The sequence below is a fragment of the Dreissena polymorpha genome, chromosome 4, assembly GCF_020536995.1.
Source record: "Dreissena polymorpha isolate Duluth1 chromosome 4, UMN_Dpol_1.0, whole genome shotgun sequence".
NCBI classification, from domain to species: domain Eukaryota; kingdom Metazoa; phylum Mollusca; class Bivalvia; order Myida; family Dreissenidae; genus Dreissena; species Dreissena polymorpha.
This window is the reverse complement of record NC_068358.1, coordinates 36,941,753-36,958,173: the sequence shown is the minus strand read 5'-3', so window position 1 is coordinate 36,958,173 and position 16,421 is coordinate 36,941,753. Positions and strand designations below refer to the sequence as shown.

The 16,421-nt window shown below is 33.9% G+C and overlaps 1 protein-coding gene across 5 annotated transcripts in view; it reads left to right on the top strand.

Annotated features, from left to right (window-relative positions):
• The first annotated feature begins 2,505 nt into the window (after nt 1-2,505).
• Nucleotides 2,506-16,421, top strand: part of LOC127879384 (multiple epidermal growth factor-like domains protein 11) — a 19,262-nt gene continuing 5,346 nt past the window's right edge. The window contains exons 1-8 of one of the 5 annotated variants that reach the window (XR_008049040.1): nt 2,506-2,703; nt 4,566-4,778; nt 6,417-6,629; nt 8,330-8,464; nt 9,255-9,392; nt 10,729-11,666; nt 12,387-12,599; nt 13,789-13,933. Coding sequence is in view for 4 of the 5 variants with exons in the window: in XM_052426165.1 (XP_052282125.1) it covers nt 2,637-2,703; nt 4,566-4,778; nt 13,789-14,001; nt 16,043-16,177 (628 nt within the window). In the remaining variant the exon portion in view is untranslated. The other 4 variants (XM_052426167.1, XM_052426165.1, XM_052426166.1 and 1 more) reach the window with 4 other exon arrangements.

Here is a 16,421-nt window from a genome sequence, read left to right as displayed (position 1 = left end):
GTTTGTAATGATAATCATACAACATATCAAATAAAATTTTACTAGTTATGTCTGAGTAAAACATTTGCATTTTTGAAACGATTATATTGTTGTTATTATGTGTTTTTACTAACAACGAACTCGGGAGTAGAACACAATGTAAGAGATCGGTATGTGGTTATGACCAAAATCTCCATACTTGGCACTTCTTCGCGACCATTTTTTGTGTAAAAAAAATCTCATCAATTGAACTTATTTCAGAATAAATTTAATTTAACGAACGAAAACAAGTAATGATGCAAACAAACAACAATTAAATAAATCGATTTACGCAACATTGTACCTGATTTGAAACTTTATTTGTCTGAAAAAAACGTACCTTGTTACACATAAAATAAATTCTCTTGAATTATGTAATTGTTTGATTTAATTGTTCACAGCAAAGTTGACACTCTTTGTTGCGGCATTTTTATCCCGGTGTTTTATTGCACCTTTGTTCATCACAACCCGATTATCTCGTTATGATCAGATACTGCCCAGATTATTACAAAGAAAACAAGGTGTCATAAACCCAGGGACCTATACTTGGGTCCCTGCATTAACCACATGTTGCAGCCTATTGTCTGGTAATTAAACACAATGTATGATACCTCCATGTCATCCCCCCTTGGCATATTAAGCAGTCATTTTAGCCAAATTTTAAAGCCAAAATACTGAACATTTGCTTTAATAAACTATTTTAACATTAAAAATAATGAAGACATTATCGGAAATGGATTTACAGGAACAAGTGTATATATATTAGCCAGTTTAATCATTATAATACAGTGTTTAATAACTATAAATAATGTGCAATTTAACTGCTACGCAATTGAGGTATTTAACGGGTACCGGCAAATGTAAACTCCGCTACTACGTGTATAGATTTAAGTACGTTATTTCAGGGTACGAAACACCATTATGAAAACAAGCAATCACAATAGGGTAAACAATACTTGCGCTAAATAAATTAAGTATATTGATTTATTGATCATAAAATGCTAGATTTGTATCACTCCATATCATTAGTAAAGAGATTTCAATATACATGCAAAGACAGTTCAATTTGCATAATATGCAGAGTTCTTTTCCGTTTGTATGCTAACATTTATTAATATTGTCATTCAATGTAAACGAAAAGAAAATCCATTCAAAAAAAGAAAATGATACAATTAAACAATTGTTATATATTCCGCTTGTTAAGGGCTTTGTTTTACAATTGATTAAACGCATCTCGATCGCTGATGAACAACAACAATATGCACACCACTTATATTTGTGATCAAATAAATATATGTTTCATTATTTTTAAACATCATTTATAAAAGTGTTACTATAAGAAAGAATACGGTTTATTTAGTTGTTTTGTTTTGTGGGATTTTCAGTATTTAGTCTTCCGATCACGTTCTCTGATGAACAATACCGCTGCTGTATCAGCAGTATAAATCGAATATCAAAATTTCATTAGAAAATAATACATTATTAACAATTAGGTTAGTACAAATCTTTTCGTGCATATGTTCAGTCCATTTACATCGTTGAAAAAAAAACATTTTCAAACAAGATTTCTGTTCTCGTTTACAATCGATACACTCGATTATCATCGCATGACGTCACACAAGGGAGATAATTAAAAAACCGGGCATAACTGAAAGGTTCTATTGAACGGCTCATACAAATATTATTGTTTAGTGCAAATTAGTTTTTCTGCTTCGCACTTGTTATTGAATAAACAATTGAACATTAGTCCACTTAGAACTATACAAAATGTAGACAACGACCAGATAGTGTGAGTTGGATCAAGATGATGTATCAGTGCAACCCAAATATATATATTTGAGTGTTGTTTTCAATGCCGAACTTTGGACCAGAGGCGTGTTGACACCTAAGTGCGATCGTAGGGTAACACCGTATTAACATCAAAGTGTCAAGAGCGATGTCGTTATGTCTACCTGATTATTGAGTTCAATTTTTCTAGGTGATTATTGTTGTTTAATATAACTTTTCATTAATTATCTTTTACTGCATTCTAGTTTGTTTAGATGATATTACTACACAAATGTAAAGCGAGTATATATAAGGAAATAGCCTGCACATAATAATAGGAATCCGACATTCCCACGACAAGTGCATTTATTGGCGACGTGTTCTTATAAAACAAGTGTTATCATGTTTTCTGCAGTTTCAAGACGCATAAAAAGTGGCCTGTTAATTAATTAAATTTAACTTAGTTATCTCTAAAACCTCCAGTGATGCTATTTAAACATATTTCCACACACAATTTTAACATTGCTTTGTAGAGTAATCATAATAAAATCAAATGTGTTGTGTTTGATTTATACTTGCGATTTAGAAAGCAACTATTTAATTTCGAAATATGAAATCTGTCCAATGTAGTTGAATAGCAAAGTATTGCTGTGTCTTCAGCTTGTTGATTACACTACAGGAAGTAACAAGGAAGTGTTGTTTAACTTTCAAGTGACTTAACACAAATAGTTTAGTATCTTCATATGTAGAGAAGGACGTTTCTGAAATCATTTTCAATAACCAGGACGCGCCTTTTTTATTCTGATTATTATCGATATAAGTTGGGGTTTCAAGTAGAAATCAATCTCATTATGTCTACAAAAGGATGGATTATTTTGTTTACAGTTGGATTTTTATTGGAAGTGAGTACAGCGGCAGGTAACTTAATCATAATCTATTTATCATCACCCCATCATCATCATCATCATCATCATCATCATCATCATCATCATCATCATCATCATCATCATCATCATCATCATCATCATCATCATCATCATCATCATCATCATCATCATCATCATCATCATCATCATCATCATCATCATCATCATCATCATACTACTACTACTACTTCTACTACTACTACTACTACTACTACTACTACTACTACTACTACTACTACTACTACTACTACTACTACTACTACTACTACTACTACTACTACTACTACTACTATTACTACTACTACTACTACTACTACTACTACTACTACTACTACTACTACTACTACTACTTCTACTTCTACTACAACTACTACTTCTACTACTCCTACTACTACAACTCTTCCAACTACTACTACTTCTACTACTACTACTACTACTACTACTACTACTACTACAACTACTACAACTACTACAGTACTACTACTACTACTACTACTACTACTACTACTACTACTACTACTACTACTACTACTACTACTACTACTACTACTACTACTTCTACTACTACTACTACTACTACTTCTACTACTACAACAACTACTACTACTACTACTACTACTACTACTACTACTACCGCTACTGCTACTGCTACTGCTACTACTGCTACTACTACTACTACTACTACTACTACTACTACTACTACTACTACTACTACTACTACTACTACTACTACTACTACTACTACTACTACTACTACTACTACTACTACTAAACACACCATTCGTTTTAATGCAATGTAATATTTCATTTCGCATGCGTCGATTGATTGCAAAGTAGTTGGGCTAATCATTGTTATTACTGATAACTGTTGCTTCACTCTCCAAAATGTATAACTTTTTGAAGAAGCATCTGTGCTAATGCGGATTTATTGACATTCAATAATATCAATTAACTGAATAGGAACTTTTAATTTGGTTTTAGCGTCTTATTAGGCATATTCCCGAATGTTCACGTTACTAATTTGTAATTTGTTATACATCACATTTTGAATTAGTTACTGCTAGTTTCAAGAATGAACCAATTATTTAGAGGAATGAGTACCTATCTACTATCGTTATTAAATCCACAGGTGTCATATCCTTGGTTTAGGATTTAAACTAACACTATTTGAATCGCATCTTCTAGAGTTGAAAGTGTTAACTGGACGAGAATATATCAACAATGAGTTGTGCTGGAAATGAATACTTTAGAATAGACTACAGTTTGTTCAGTAATTGCAGAAACCGTGCAATTAACTCTGGTGAAAAACATAAACATGGTATATTTTGATACTTACTGGTCGCTCGTCATATTTGTATTGATTTAATAGATGTTTGTTCTTGAATTGAACATTACATTCACAATCTATAGCATATCCTTTAAAAGGTTCGCTTATCAAAAAACATTCAATGCCTTAGGGCATACTATATTGTATTAGCGCTATACCAAATCTTAAGGCATTTTTTAATTACCTTCATATAACGATTTCTATAATGAGGATAAACGTATCCGAAAGTCAGATCAACAAAACAATGAAGACCACTCCGTATATTTCCAAGTGATTTTGCAGAAACTTTGCATGCAGTGTATCGTCTATTTCCACAAAGTCATATTTTTTACGCATAATGACATCATATATAGTGTGCGGACAACATCTAAAAAAGTATTTGGAACATAAACATATGCTTTCTTATACATCGACATACATACACTACAATACAATATTACTGTATGAACCCACATTGCACGATAAACATATGCGTTATTAAAAAAAAGTAATCTTTATATAATCTTAGATGTTTGTTTATTCTTCAGACCCTATCCAGATACTTAATTCAAGCATCTCGGTGACGTCAAAGAGTAATCCATGGGTTGACATGGTTGCAGATAAGGTCAACGATGGTAGAGTAGGCGGTGCAGATTCTTGTAAATGTTGCGCAGCTCTAGAAAGACCAGCATGGGTGCAACTTACGCTGGACAAGACTTATCTCGTGGAAAAGATAATCATTCTAGGGCGACCAGATATATGTGGGTATATATTCAAGCTTATTTAATACGAACATATGTATGTTAAGTGATATTAATATAACAGATTTACATGATCGGTCTCACACTAACAGACGGTGTTATCGTTTAGAAATCCTTGTTTTTTCTTATTTTCTCAAAGGGATGGAAAGCATAACATAATAACATATACTGTAATATCAACAGGCATTGCAACGCGTATAAGAATACGATTACCGCATCAGTTGCGTAGATACCACTTGAACGAATAGGCGTGATCTCATTAATCGGATGTGTTTTAGTATATGCCTTATATATATCGAAGGCTTGGAATTAAACCAGCGATGAGCACTTCTTTGTTGATAGCAAAGTTTCCAAAATATTCAGAATCTGAAGTCAACCCAATTTTGCTTCAACCTCTGCGCTATGCGCTTTAATTTTGTCAAATTATCTTCGGAGGAAAGAGTCCCGCGTCTTCGTAACATTTAAGACATCGACAAACCCTGTAATAATCTGTTACCATATGGAACTTACCCTGCATTTTGTTTGACAAGACTTATGAAATTATAGAATTGTTCTTTACTTCTTTTAAAGGTGGCAATCTGCAAAGATGGTATGTGTCTATGTGAGCTTTAACTTTTTATCATTGTTGCAATTGAAGTGGTATGCACTCTGCGCTGACATAAGTCTGTTCAATCCCTTTGCACGGTTTATGGTTTAAAGAGAGCATTTACAGTCAGTCACTGCATCGTTCGCGTTTAAACATCAGACAGGACGACTTATTTATATAATTATCGTCATCTATGTTTTGCACTTCAGTAATTGTTGCTAGCACGTGTCGCAGTTTTTCTTCAGAAGCTAACCGCATAGGTTTCTTTGTTGAAAATTGTATACATTTATCTGCTCTAAGAACGGGATCAGGAATGCGAATGTAGGTTGCATGAATTTAAGACCGTGCTCATTATCCGCAACGACTGCACACGTATCACAATCTTATGCAAAAATCTATCTTTGAATTATTCAAACATATGTTAAGAATTTCATTTAGTCAGTTTTTTAAAATGCCACAAGCAAAATGTCGTCTGCAACTGTCGGAGCACAAGTGCATTTCCTTAATACACGTAAAATATTTCAACTTGTCATACACTCGCTTGTAAGCCAATCGAAGTATGCGATATAATGAAGCGATTTCCTAATTCCTCCTGGGCGTGGACACTGAAGTACCGGACCTTCGCTAAAAAACAATCCTTCTTATTGGACCCGAATTGTTGTGTTGCGGCTCAAATGTCGTAGAGAAATGTGTGTGTTGCTGTCCACAATTTTGTTTAAAGGTTAATAGAAAATACTGAAAACTCGTACAACATGCCATTATTCCACGTCCTGCCATGTACAGTTCGGAATGTACAGTTTTTCAAGAAAATCATCCCCATTGTTCACATCATCCCGATATGTTTACAAAGTTTGTGCACACTTTCGAATAATGTCAAAAAATTGATCTTACACTTCGTCAAACATATTTGGAATAATATTCTCACTATCAGCTTTATGTAACTGGCCTTTTGTTTCAAGGAAAACAGATAATTTAAACAACTTATTATTATCACTGAAAAACAATATAGCCTTTATATGCACCGTACATGTATGTATATGCGTTTACTGCAGATCGGCAACAGTTTGACAACATCACATTGTTACTGGGAGGTCAGGACCAATCACTTGAGGGGGTTGCGTTCACTTCGGTAAACACGACTGTTAAGACGACAATACTGACTTCTCCACGCGAAGTATACACTGTACGAGTTTCGGGTGGCGAGTTGACAACAAATACCACTAGACATATGACTATATGCGAAGTAATGATGTACCGACAAGCAGGTAAGGTGATTTTTTTAAATTATAGTACTTATTGACCATTTAATTGTATTAATTAAATATTCGTCACGTCGAATCAGTAACATGAAATTTTCACAATTTATACTGACTTGTAAAGGTGTGTTATAACCACGAAACAATAACTTAGCGGAGCTATCTTATTCTCTAATCTTGGGGAAACGTAAGATAGCCTCCATTTACTTTTGAGATATTTTTTCAATCGCGATTATTTTACTTCGTTGAAACATGGCTGAACATGGATATTTTGCTCATATGGTGAGACGCTTCCGTCTGCCTGTCCCATTGGTTTGTGTCGTGCGTAATTTTGATGATGATGCTAGTTGCATAATTTTATGGGCTTGGTTCAGCGTGTTCCACAAAACTTGACATAACCTTTGTTATGGCCGTTGATTAGCAAACGATTTAATTTTTTGTTTTGCGTTCAGCATTATTCATAAACATATAATCTAGCATGTGAACATTCGCACCTCCATACTTTGGTTCGCATATTTTCGACACATCGGAATTATGGCCTAATTGAATGCGTTTTTTACGTCTGTCTCGCGTTACGCAAAACATATTTATAAAAGAGAACTGATACTTTATACACATATTAAACCGCATGTGCGCCTATATACTTTGGTTCACACCGATATTATGACCCATTGTATCGCGCATTAATAACATATTAACCAGCGGGTGAAGTTACCTCCTAAAATTGTTTTAATTTTTGTTCTAGCTGTCTAGCCATAAGTTTTGACCTTGGATGATAGTTAATATAATGGTGAATAAATGTCCAACCGGTAGACCCTAAATGATTTATTTTAACATTTTATTTTATAAGTTCAGAGTGAAAGCTTTTTCTTAATTTCGTTTAATGTTGTTGTATTGTTTTATCCTTGATATGGACATTTTTAATTAAAAGAAGTTATTAACCAATATCTTTTTTACAAAATACTTAGAAATCTCTGATTTACGATTGCCTATTCGGCTCATTATATCTACATGTAGTTTAGTTAATACAATATTCTGTTGTTTTGTTAATTGCTTTTGCCACGGCGAGCTATATGACTCGAGTTTTTGTGAATTATTGCGATTATGAGAACACATATTTTAATTATTCAATATTTTAGACTACGCCGAACGTCTTGTTTCAACATATGTGGAGTCTCAGACGAAAGCATTCGTTTCTTACCGGCATATGTTTTGTATATGTTACTACTTTGCTGTTTTCTGTATTCTCAAAACAAGACATTAAACTATTTATCAACACAATCACATAGTCGGATTATCGTTTTGTTGAAGTTTGTCGCATGCATCCGTCATTCAAGTTATTTGAATGTAATAGTGTCTTTGATAACGTTATTTATTAAATGTTTAAACTCATAAATCTTTACATGATTCCTGAGCTTTATTCGAACCCGTGCCGTTCGTTTTACTTCCGATTTACTTCCCATAAAGAAAGTCCTTGGGTCTTCTTTGATATATTTCATGTGATTTTGTTATGCATTTGATCATGGAAGACTACCGCGAAAGTGCGAGTCTAAAAGTAACACATTAAACTAATTTTTAAATTATTATTGTATTTAAAGTTCAGACAAAATCGGTATAGAGTATGAATGCAGAGCCTAAACAGTCAAGTAAGCCGCAATATTGATTCATTCTTGACACGTCGTAGATTTTAAAATATCAATTTGTTCCAGACTGTCTACCCGGGAAGTACGGTGTAAATTGTTCCAAAGAGTGTCATTGTCGAGCGGGACCATGTGAAAGCGTCACGGGCACATGCATACCCGCTTTATGTAAAGACGGCTGGAGAGGACCCGCCTGTAATGAAAGTAAGACTAAATAGATAATAATACAGATTGCAACCGATAAACACTAATTAAATACGTTTGACAATTGAAATTTATTACATTTTTATGGAATGTTCAATAAGTTATGCGATTGAAGTTAATTGAAAAACACATGAATAGTTCATAACATTTTTGTAGGTGTGATAACAAGATATAATGATCGTTTTGAAGGGGCCTTTTCACGTTTTGGTAAATTGACAAAATAAAAAAAATGGTTTGGTTTCGCAAAATTTTCGTTGTAGTTATGATATTTGTGACGAAACAGTAATACTGAACATTTACCATGGCGGGGATTGCTCTAAAATATCCATTATATGCATAATTTGACGGTTTAAAAAGCTGAAAATTATAAAGCGTTGCAACGCGAAACGATTGAATAATTTGGAGAATTCTATTGTTGTCGTAATATTTGGTGATACTACGAGGATTGCGTATATGAAGTATGAAAAATATCAATCAGTCTGTGAGCACGGATGGCCGAGTGGTCTAAGCGAGCTTTTTAGATCCAATGTTTACATTTATCAATATAAAGCATTTAATGACAAAATTCAATAGATGCCAAAATCTGTGAAAAGTTTCCTTTAAGTACCGCTATAAAACATATAGAGTATTCCATATTGCAATAACACAGTCATCTCCAATATGTCACTGTCTTAAATATAACTATAGTGTTATAGCTATAACTAAATAATATAAATAAATATAGTTATCGAATTTTCCGAGCGTTCAACGCTTTGCTTTATTATAACTGAATCAACTTTTATGATTTCAGCCTGCAACCCTGGAACGTTTGGTACTAACTGCTCCTCCATATGTCATTGTTACGAAAATGTAACGTGTCATCATACTGATGGTACCTGTCCCAATAACCAATGCGCTGCTGGATGGGCGCATAACAACTGTAGCGTAGGTATGTCAGACTTGCAGTTTGTAATCTAATTTACTTATGATTCATTATATTTTTGTATTGTCAAAGCTACTGAAGATTGAACGTGAAATGTTTAACACTAATTATATCTGTTATTTAAAATATTTTCTTTTAAAAAATACCCTTGGAAATGTACGTGTAATAATTCAAAACTTTATTTGTCTGTTCGACCTTTACTCGAGAGATTATAATTTACTGTTTCAGTGTCTTCAATATAAGTAGCCAAGATAAACATTTACCAGAGCGCAAATCAGAATCGTTAAACATCAACATTATAAATTCTACATCTACCATACATTTTATGTTAACAGCTTACAAAAACTACATTACCTGAATTTTAACCATTATTACGTACGACCTAGTTTTCTTTGAAATCTTCTTACTTTATATAGAGCTGGAGTTATGGCAAGCAGCGGTCGCCCGGCATTCTATGCTTTGATTGGTAATAGCTGAATTGATGTATTAAGTTTGGAGTCTGCAAATCTGACACATTTGGTACTCATTGCTCCTCAATATGTCATTGTCAAAACAATATAACCATGTAACCATTGTGACGGTAGCTGTCCCAATAAACAATGCGCACACAAATATTACATTGTAATGTTGTTGTGGTAAATAATTAGTTTGTTCAACTTTTTGGAGAACAACGATTTTTATAAAATAAAATAAAGGTTTTGCTGACGAAAATGACGCGAGACCAAAATAACATTAATCACATTCTTTCGATCCGCGTCGTTAGCCAATTTTATTGTTTTCACAAGACGGAAACAGTGTAGATACTCTAACTTAAATCTTCGTTTATTGTATTTTGCAACGCAGTTTACGTACTTCTGAACGACTAAAAATATTGCTATAAATCTTTTTTTAGTTGAAATATTATTGTTTAGTTTTTTATCCATGCATGCTGTGTTTAAACTGTGTATTATCCTGTCATTGCTGACAAGGGTAAGATTGTTACTATTCTTCTGATATAATCCCGTCGGTATATGTGCACCTGTGTGGATACAAAATAATTGTTTCGTGGGTAAGATAGAAATATGAGGAAAATGTCAGCTCTATCGTTGATGATGATGTTCATAATAGTGTCTAAAGCAAGTAGACAATTTTGTCGTAGCATGCGACTCTATAGTTTTATTTTAAATGGATACATGTTTGAATATGCTCAATCTGTTTTATTCTATTTAACATTGTGCTACTACCACGAAAATTATTTCGTCAGGTCTAAATTGTATTTAGATTCTATTTGTAGTTCATGTTAAACGCTATCAACAAATATTGCTTAAGCACTACTAATAATTCTTAATATACCTTTTAATAGCTTGCGATTATGGGCACTTTGGCGAAAACTGCTCCTCTGCATGTCATTGTTACAACGGTTCAAGCTGTCACCATGTGTCTGGCAAATGTCCTTGATGGTAAGTGTGAACCTGGTTGGACTCAAAGTAACTGCACCGTAGGTAAGAGTTTTACTGACAATTTGTGAAACATCAATTATTAATCAGAGCATTTTTAGCATGTGTTTGAGAGAAATCGTTTACTTTTATATTGTTCCTGTAAATAATGAATGCAAATCTACTTTATCATATACATCTATTGCTGTTTTATCTATTCTAATACTGTAATAATCTCTTTGGTCGTCTTTCACAGCGTGTAATCAAGACATATTTGGTAAACCCGCTCATCCCGTTGTCATTGCCTGCTTGCATTAAGTTGTGACAAAATATTTGGTTTATGTCCCGAAAAAAGCACACATACACATGACTTATGAGAACTGCTCTGTAAAATATTCGGTTTTTGTAACAACTGCTTCTTTCATTGTCATTGTCCTCATGGCGAAACGGGTGACCCTATTTCTGGTCGCTGTTTCAATGGCTAAATTGCGCCAGGGTGAACACTTCGTAATTTTGGCGCTGGAACGATTTAAAATTGTCGATTAATAATGAAGAGGTTCACGCGTTTTATGATGTTAATGAAATGGTACGTGCATGCTTAACATGTCTAATCATATCAACTGGTAATTGCAAGTACAATTCGGAACGGTTTATTCCATGTATTGTATACATTTAGTTTCGTAAACTAATTCCGTAATAATATTCCGTATATTTTGCTCTTTTACAAGAATTAGGTGAAGGCATATTTGATTAAAACTGCTCCTCCCGTTGTAATTGCCATACGGAGTAAACTGTGACCATATCTCTGGCTATTGTGTAGATGTTCAATGTGCCCCTGGATTGAGTAATAGTTATTGTAGCAGTGGTAAGATTTTAACTTTTTGATATTTGACAGCCAAACGAGCTATTTTATAAATGCTATGGTGTTCACATGTACCATGCTGTCTTGGTCTTAAATATGAGTTATTACATACAAACATACTTCGCACTGTTGGATGTGTTCGTGGCATGATTATATTTTTAACGTAGTTGACCCTGACTGTGCTACTTACTGATCGCTCTTTATATTTTTATTGATTTAAGAGATGTTTGTTCTTGAATTGAACATTACATTCACAATATAAAGCATATCCTATAAACGATTCGCTTATTACACATATTTCAAGGCCTTAGGAAACACTATATTGTATTAGCGCTGTACCAACTCTTAATCCGATAAGTGTTTTTGAAGAACCTTCATAAAACGATTTCTTTAATGAGGATAAACGTATCCGAAAGTCAGACCAACACAACAATAAAGCATCACTCCGCAGAATCCCAAGTTATTTTGCAGACATAATGAATGCAGTGTATCGTCTTTTTCCACAAATTCATATCTTCTACGCATAGTGGCATCATATATAGTGTGCGGACAACATCACAAAAGTTATTCAGAACATTAACATATGCTTTCTTATACATCGACATACATACACTACAATACAATATTACGGTTTCATGTATAAACCCAAATTGCTAGATACGCATATGTGTTATTAAAGAAAAATAATCTTTGTATAATCTTAGCTGTTTGTTTATACTTCAGACCCCATCCAGATACTTAATTCAAGCATCGCGGTGACGTCACACGGCAAACCATATAAGAACATGATTGCAGATAAGATCCAAGATGGTAGAGTAGGCGGTGCAGATTCTTGTGAATGTTGCGCAGCTCTAGAAACACCAGCATGGGTGCAACTTACGCTGGACAAGACTTATCTCGTGGAAAAGATAATCATTCTAGGGCGAACAGATAGCTGTGTGTATATATTCACGCTTATTTAATACAAACATATGTAGGTTTAGTGATATTAATACAAATGTATAACAGATTAAAATGATCGGCCTCAAACTTACAGACGGGTTCATCATTTAGAAATCCTTGTTTTTCTTATTTTCTCAAAGTGATGGAAAGCATAACATAATAACAAAAACTGTAATTTCAACAGGCATTACAACGCGTATACGAATACGATTCCCGCATCAGTTGCGTAGATTCCACTTGAACGAATAGGCGTGACCTCATTAATCGGATGTGTTTTAGTATGTGCCTTATATATATCGAAGGCTTGGATTTTAACTATCCACCAGCGATGAGCACTTTTTTGTTGTTGATAGCAAATGTTCCTGAATATTCCGAATCTGAAGTCAAACCAATTTTGCTTAAACGCTCACTGCGTTATGCGCTTTCATTTTGTCAAGTTATGTTCGGAGGAAAGAGTCCCGCGTCTACGTAACATTTTAGTTATCGACATACACTGTAATAATTTGTCAACATATGGAACTGTAACTTCATTTTGTTATACAAGATTTATGAAATGATAGAATCCTCCTTTACTTCATTTAAAGGTGGCAATCTGCCAAAAAGGGTGTGTGAGCTATAACTGTTCAACTGTTCATCATCGTTGCAATTGACGTGGTATTTACTCTGCACTGACATAAGCCTGTTGAATTCCTTTGCACGGCTTATAGTTTTAAGAGAGCGTTTGCAGCCCAGTCACTGCATCGTTCGCGTTTATACATCGGGCAGGACGGCTTATGTATAAAAATTATCGTCATCTATGTTTTTGCACTTAAGTAATTGTTGCTAGTACGTGTCGCAGTTTTTCTTCAGAAAGCTAACCGCATGCCTCATGCATAGATTTCTTTGTTGAAAAGTGTGTGCATTTATCTGCTCTAGGAACGGGATCATGAATGCAATTGTTGGTTTCATGAATTTATGGCCGTGCTCATTATTCGCGAAATTTGTGCACACTTTCGAATAATTTCACAAAAACGATCTTACACTTCGTCAAACCCTATACTCCGGATAACATCCTCACTATCAGCTTTATGTAACTGGCCTTTTGTTTCAAGAAAAACAGATAATTCAAAAAACTTATTATTATCACAGAAAAACAATATAACCTTCATATGCATCGTACACGTATGTATATGGTTTACTGCAGATCGGCAACAGTTTGACAACATCACATTGTTACTGGGAGGTCAGGACCAATCACTTGACGGGGTAGCGTTCACTTCGGTAAACGCGACTGTTAAGACGACAATACTGACACCTCCACGCGAAGTTTACACTGTACGAGTTTCGGGTGGCGAGTTGACAACAAATACCATTAGACATATGACTATATGCGAAGTAATGATATACCGACAAGCAGGTAAGGTGCATATTTTCGAATTATAGTAATTATTGACCATTTAATTTTGTTCAGTGGAAATGCGTCACGTCGCATCAGTAACATGATATTTTCACTGACTTGTAAAGGAGTATTAAAACCACGAAACAATAACTTAGCGGAGAGTCTTATTCTCAAATCTTGGTGAAACGTAAGATAGCCTCCATTTACTTTTGAGATAAACAAATCAATCGCGATTATTTTACTTCGTTAAAACATGGCTTAACATGGATTTACTAATAGGGCTGTTTATATATTTTTGAAATACATGTATGTACACATGTAAAAAAATGTCTTATATATCTCCTGCGTGATTCGTTTTCTTTGTTAATTTGTAATCGTCTCTATGTATATGTAAACAAATGTCAACTTGATTTTTTTGTTTATGAAACTAGGCGCATGTGAATGCAATCAAAATAATGTTGTTTGAATTCGGATTGCAGTTAAATCAGTGTGTTAAACATATTTACATCAGGAAATGCAATGTATGAATATTTGTAAATATCCTTTAGGCTCATTATAAAAAAAAAGTTGATAACATCAATTATAATTGTAATTATGTTCAGCATTACATGGTTATTCATTCCGTGCTTATTCTCAAGTCTTAACGCATAATTATATGTATCGTCGTTTTTCGTACTTTTTCCTTAACAGGGGGGTAATATTGTGTTTTTTTTCTTGTGGAAGATGGGACGCTTCCGTCTGCCTATTTGCGTCTTGCGTACTTTTGATGATGATGCTAGTTGCATAAATTTATAGGCTTGGCTCAGCGTGTTCCACAAAACTTAACATAGTCTAGCATGTGAACATTCGCACCTCCATACTTCGGTACGCATATTTTCAACACATCAGAATTATGGCCTAATTGAATGCGTGTTTACGTCTGTCTCGCGTTACGCAAAACATATTTATAAAAGAGAACTGATACATTGCACACATATCAAACCGCATGTGCGCCTATATACCTTGGTTCACACCAATTTTATGGCCTATTGTATCGCGCATTAATAACATATTAACCAGCGGGTGAAGTTACCTCCTAAAATTGTTTTATTTTTTGTCCTAGCTGTCTAGCCATAAGTTTTGACCTTTAACGATATCTAATATAATGGTGAATAAATGTCCAACCAGTAGACCCGAAAGAATCAATCTTAACATTTTATTTTATAAGTTCAGAATGAAAGCTTTTTCTTAATTGTGTTTACTGTTGTTGTATTGTTTTTACCTTGTAATGCTCATTTTTCATTAAAAGAAGTTATTAACCAATACCTCTTACACGAAATAATTCTAAATCTCTGATTTACGATTGCTTGTTCGGCTCATTATATCTACATGTATTTTAAGTTAATACAATGTTCTGTTGTTTTGTTAATTGCTTTTGCCACGGCGAGCTATATGACTCGAGTTTCCGTGAATTATTGCGATTATGAGAACACATATTTTAATTATTCATAATTTTAGAGTACACCGAATGTCTTGTTTCAACATATGTGGAGTTTCAGACGAAAGCATTCGTTTCTTAGCGGCGTATTGTTTTATATGTGACTGCTTTACGATTTTCTGTATTCTTGAATCAAGACATTAATCTATTTATCAACACAATCACATAGTCGGACTATCTTTTCGTTGAAGTTTGTCGCATCCGCCATTGAAGTTATTTTAATAGTGTTTTTGGTATTTTTATTTATACAATGTTTAAACTAATAAATCTTTACATGATTCCTGAACTTTATTCGAACCCGGGTCGTTCGTTTAACTTCCGATGTACTTCCCGTAACGAAAATCCTTGGGTCTTCTATGATATGTTTCATGTGATTTTGTTATGCATTTGATCATGGAAGACTACCGCGAAAGTGCAAGTCTAACAGTGACGCATTAAACTATTTTTTTAAATTATTATTGTATTTAAAAATCAGACCAAAATCGGTATAGAGTATGAATGCAGAGACTAAACAGTTAATTATGCCACATTATTGATACCTTCTAGGAGAAGCGTATATTTCAAAATATCTGTTTGTTCCAGACTGTCTACCCGGAAAGTACGGTGCAAATTGTTCCAAAGAGTGTCATTGTCTTGCGGGACCATGTGAAAGCGTCACGGGCACATGTAAGTCTGCTGTATGCAAAGACGGCTGGAGAGGACCCGCCTGTAATAAAAGTAAGACTAAATAGATAATGATACAGATTGAAACCGATAAACACTAATTAAAAACGTTTGACAATTGAAATTTATTACATATTTATGGAATATTCAATAAGTTATGCGATTGAAATTAGTTCATTAAAAAACACCAATAACATTTTGCAGGTGTGATAACAAGATATACTAATCAATTAAAAGGGACCTTTCACGTTTTGGTAAATTGACAAAATAAAAAAAATGTTTTGGTTTCACAAATTTT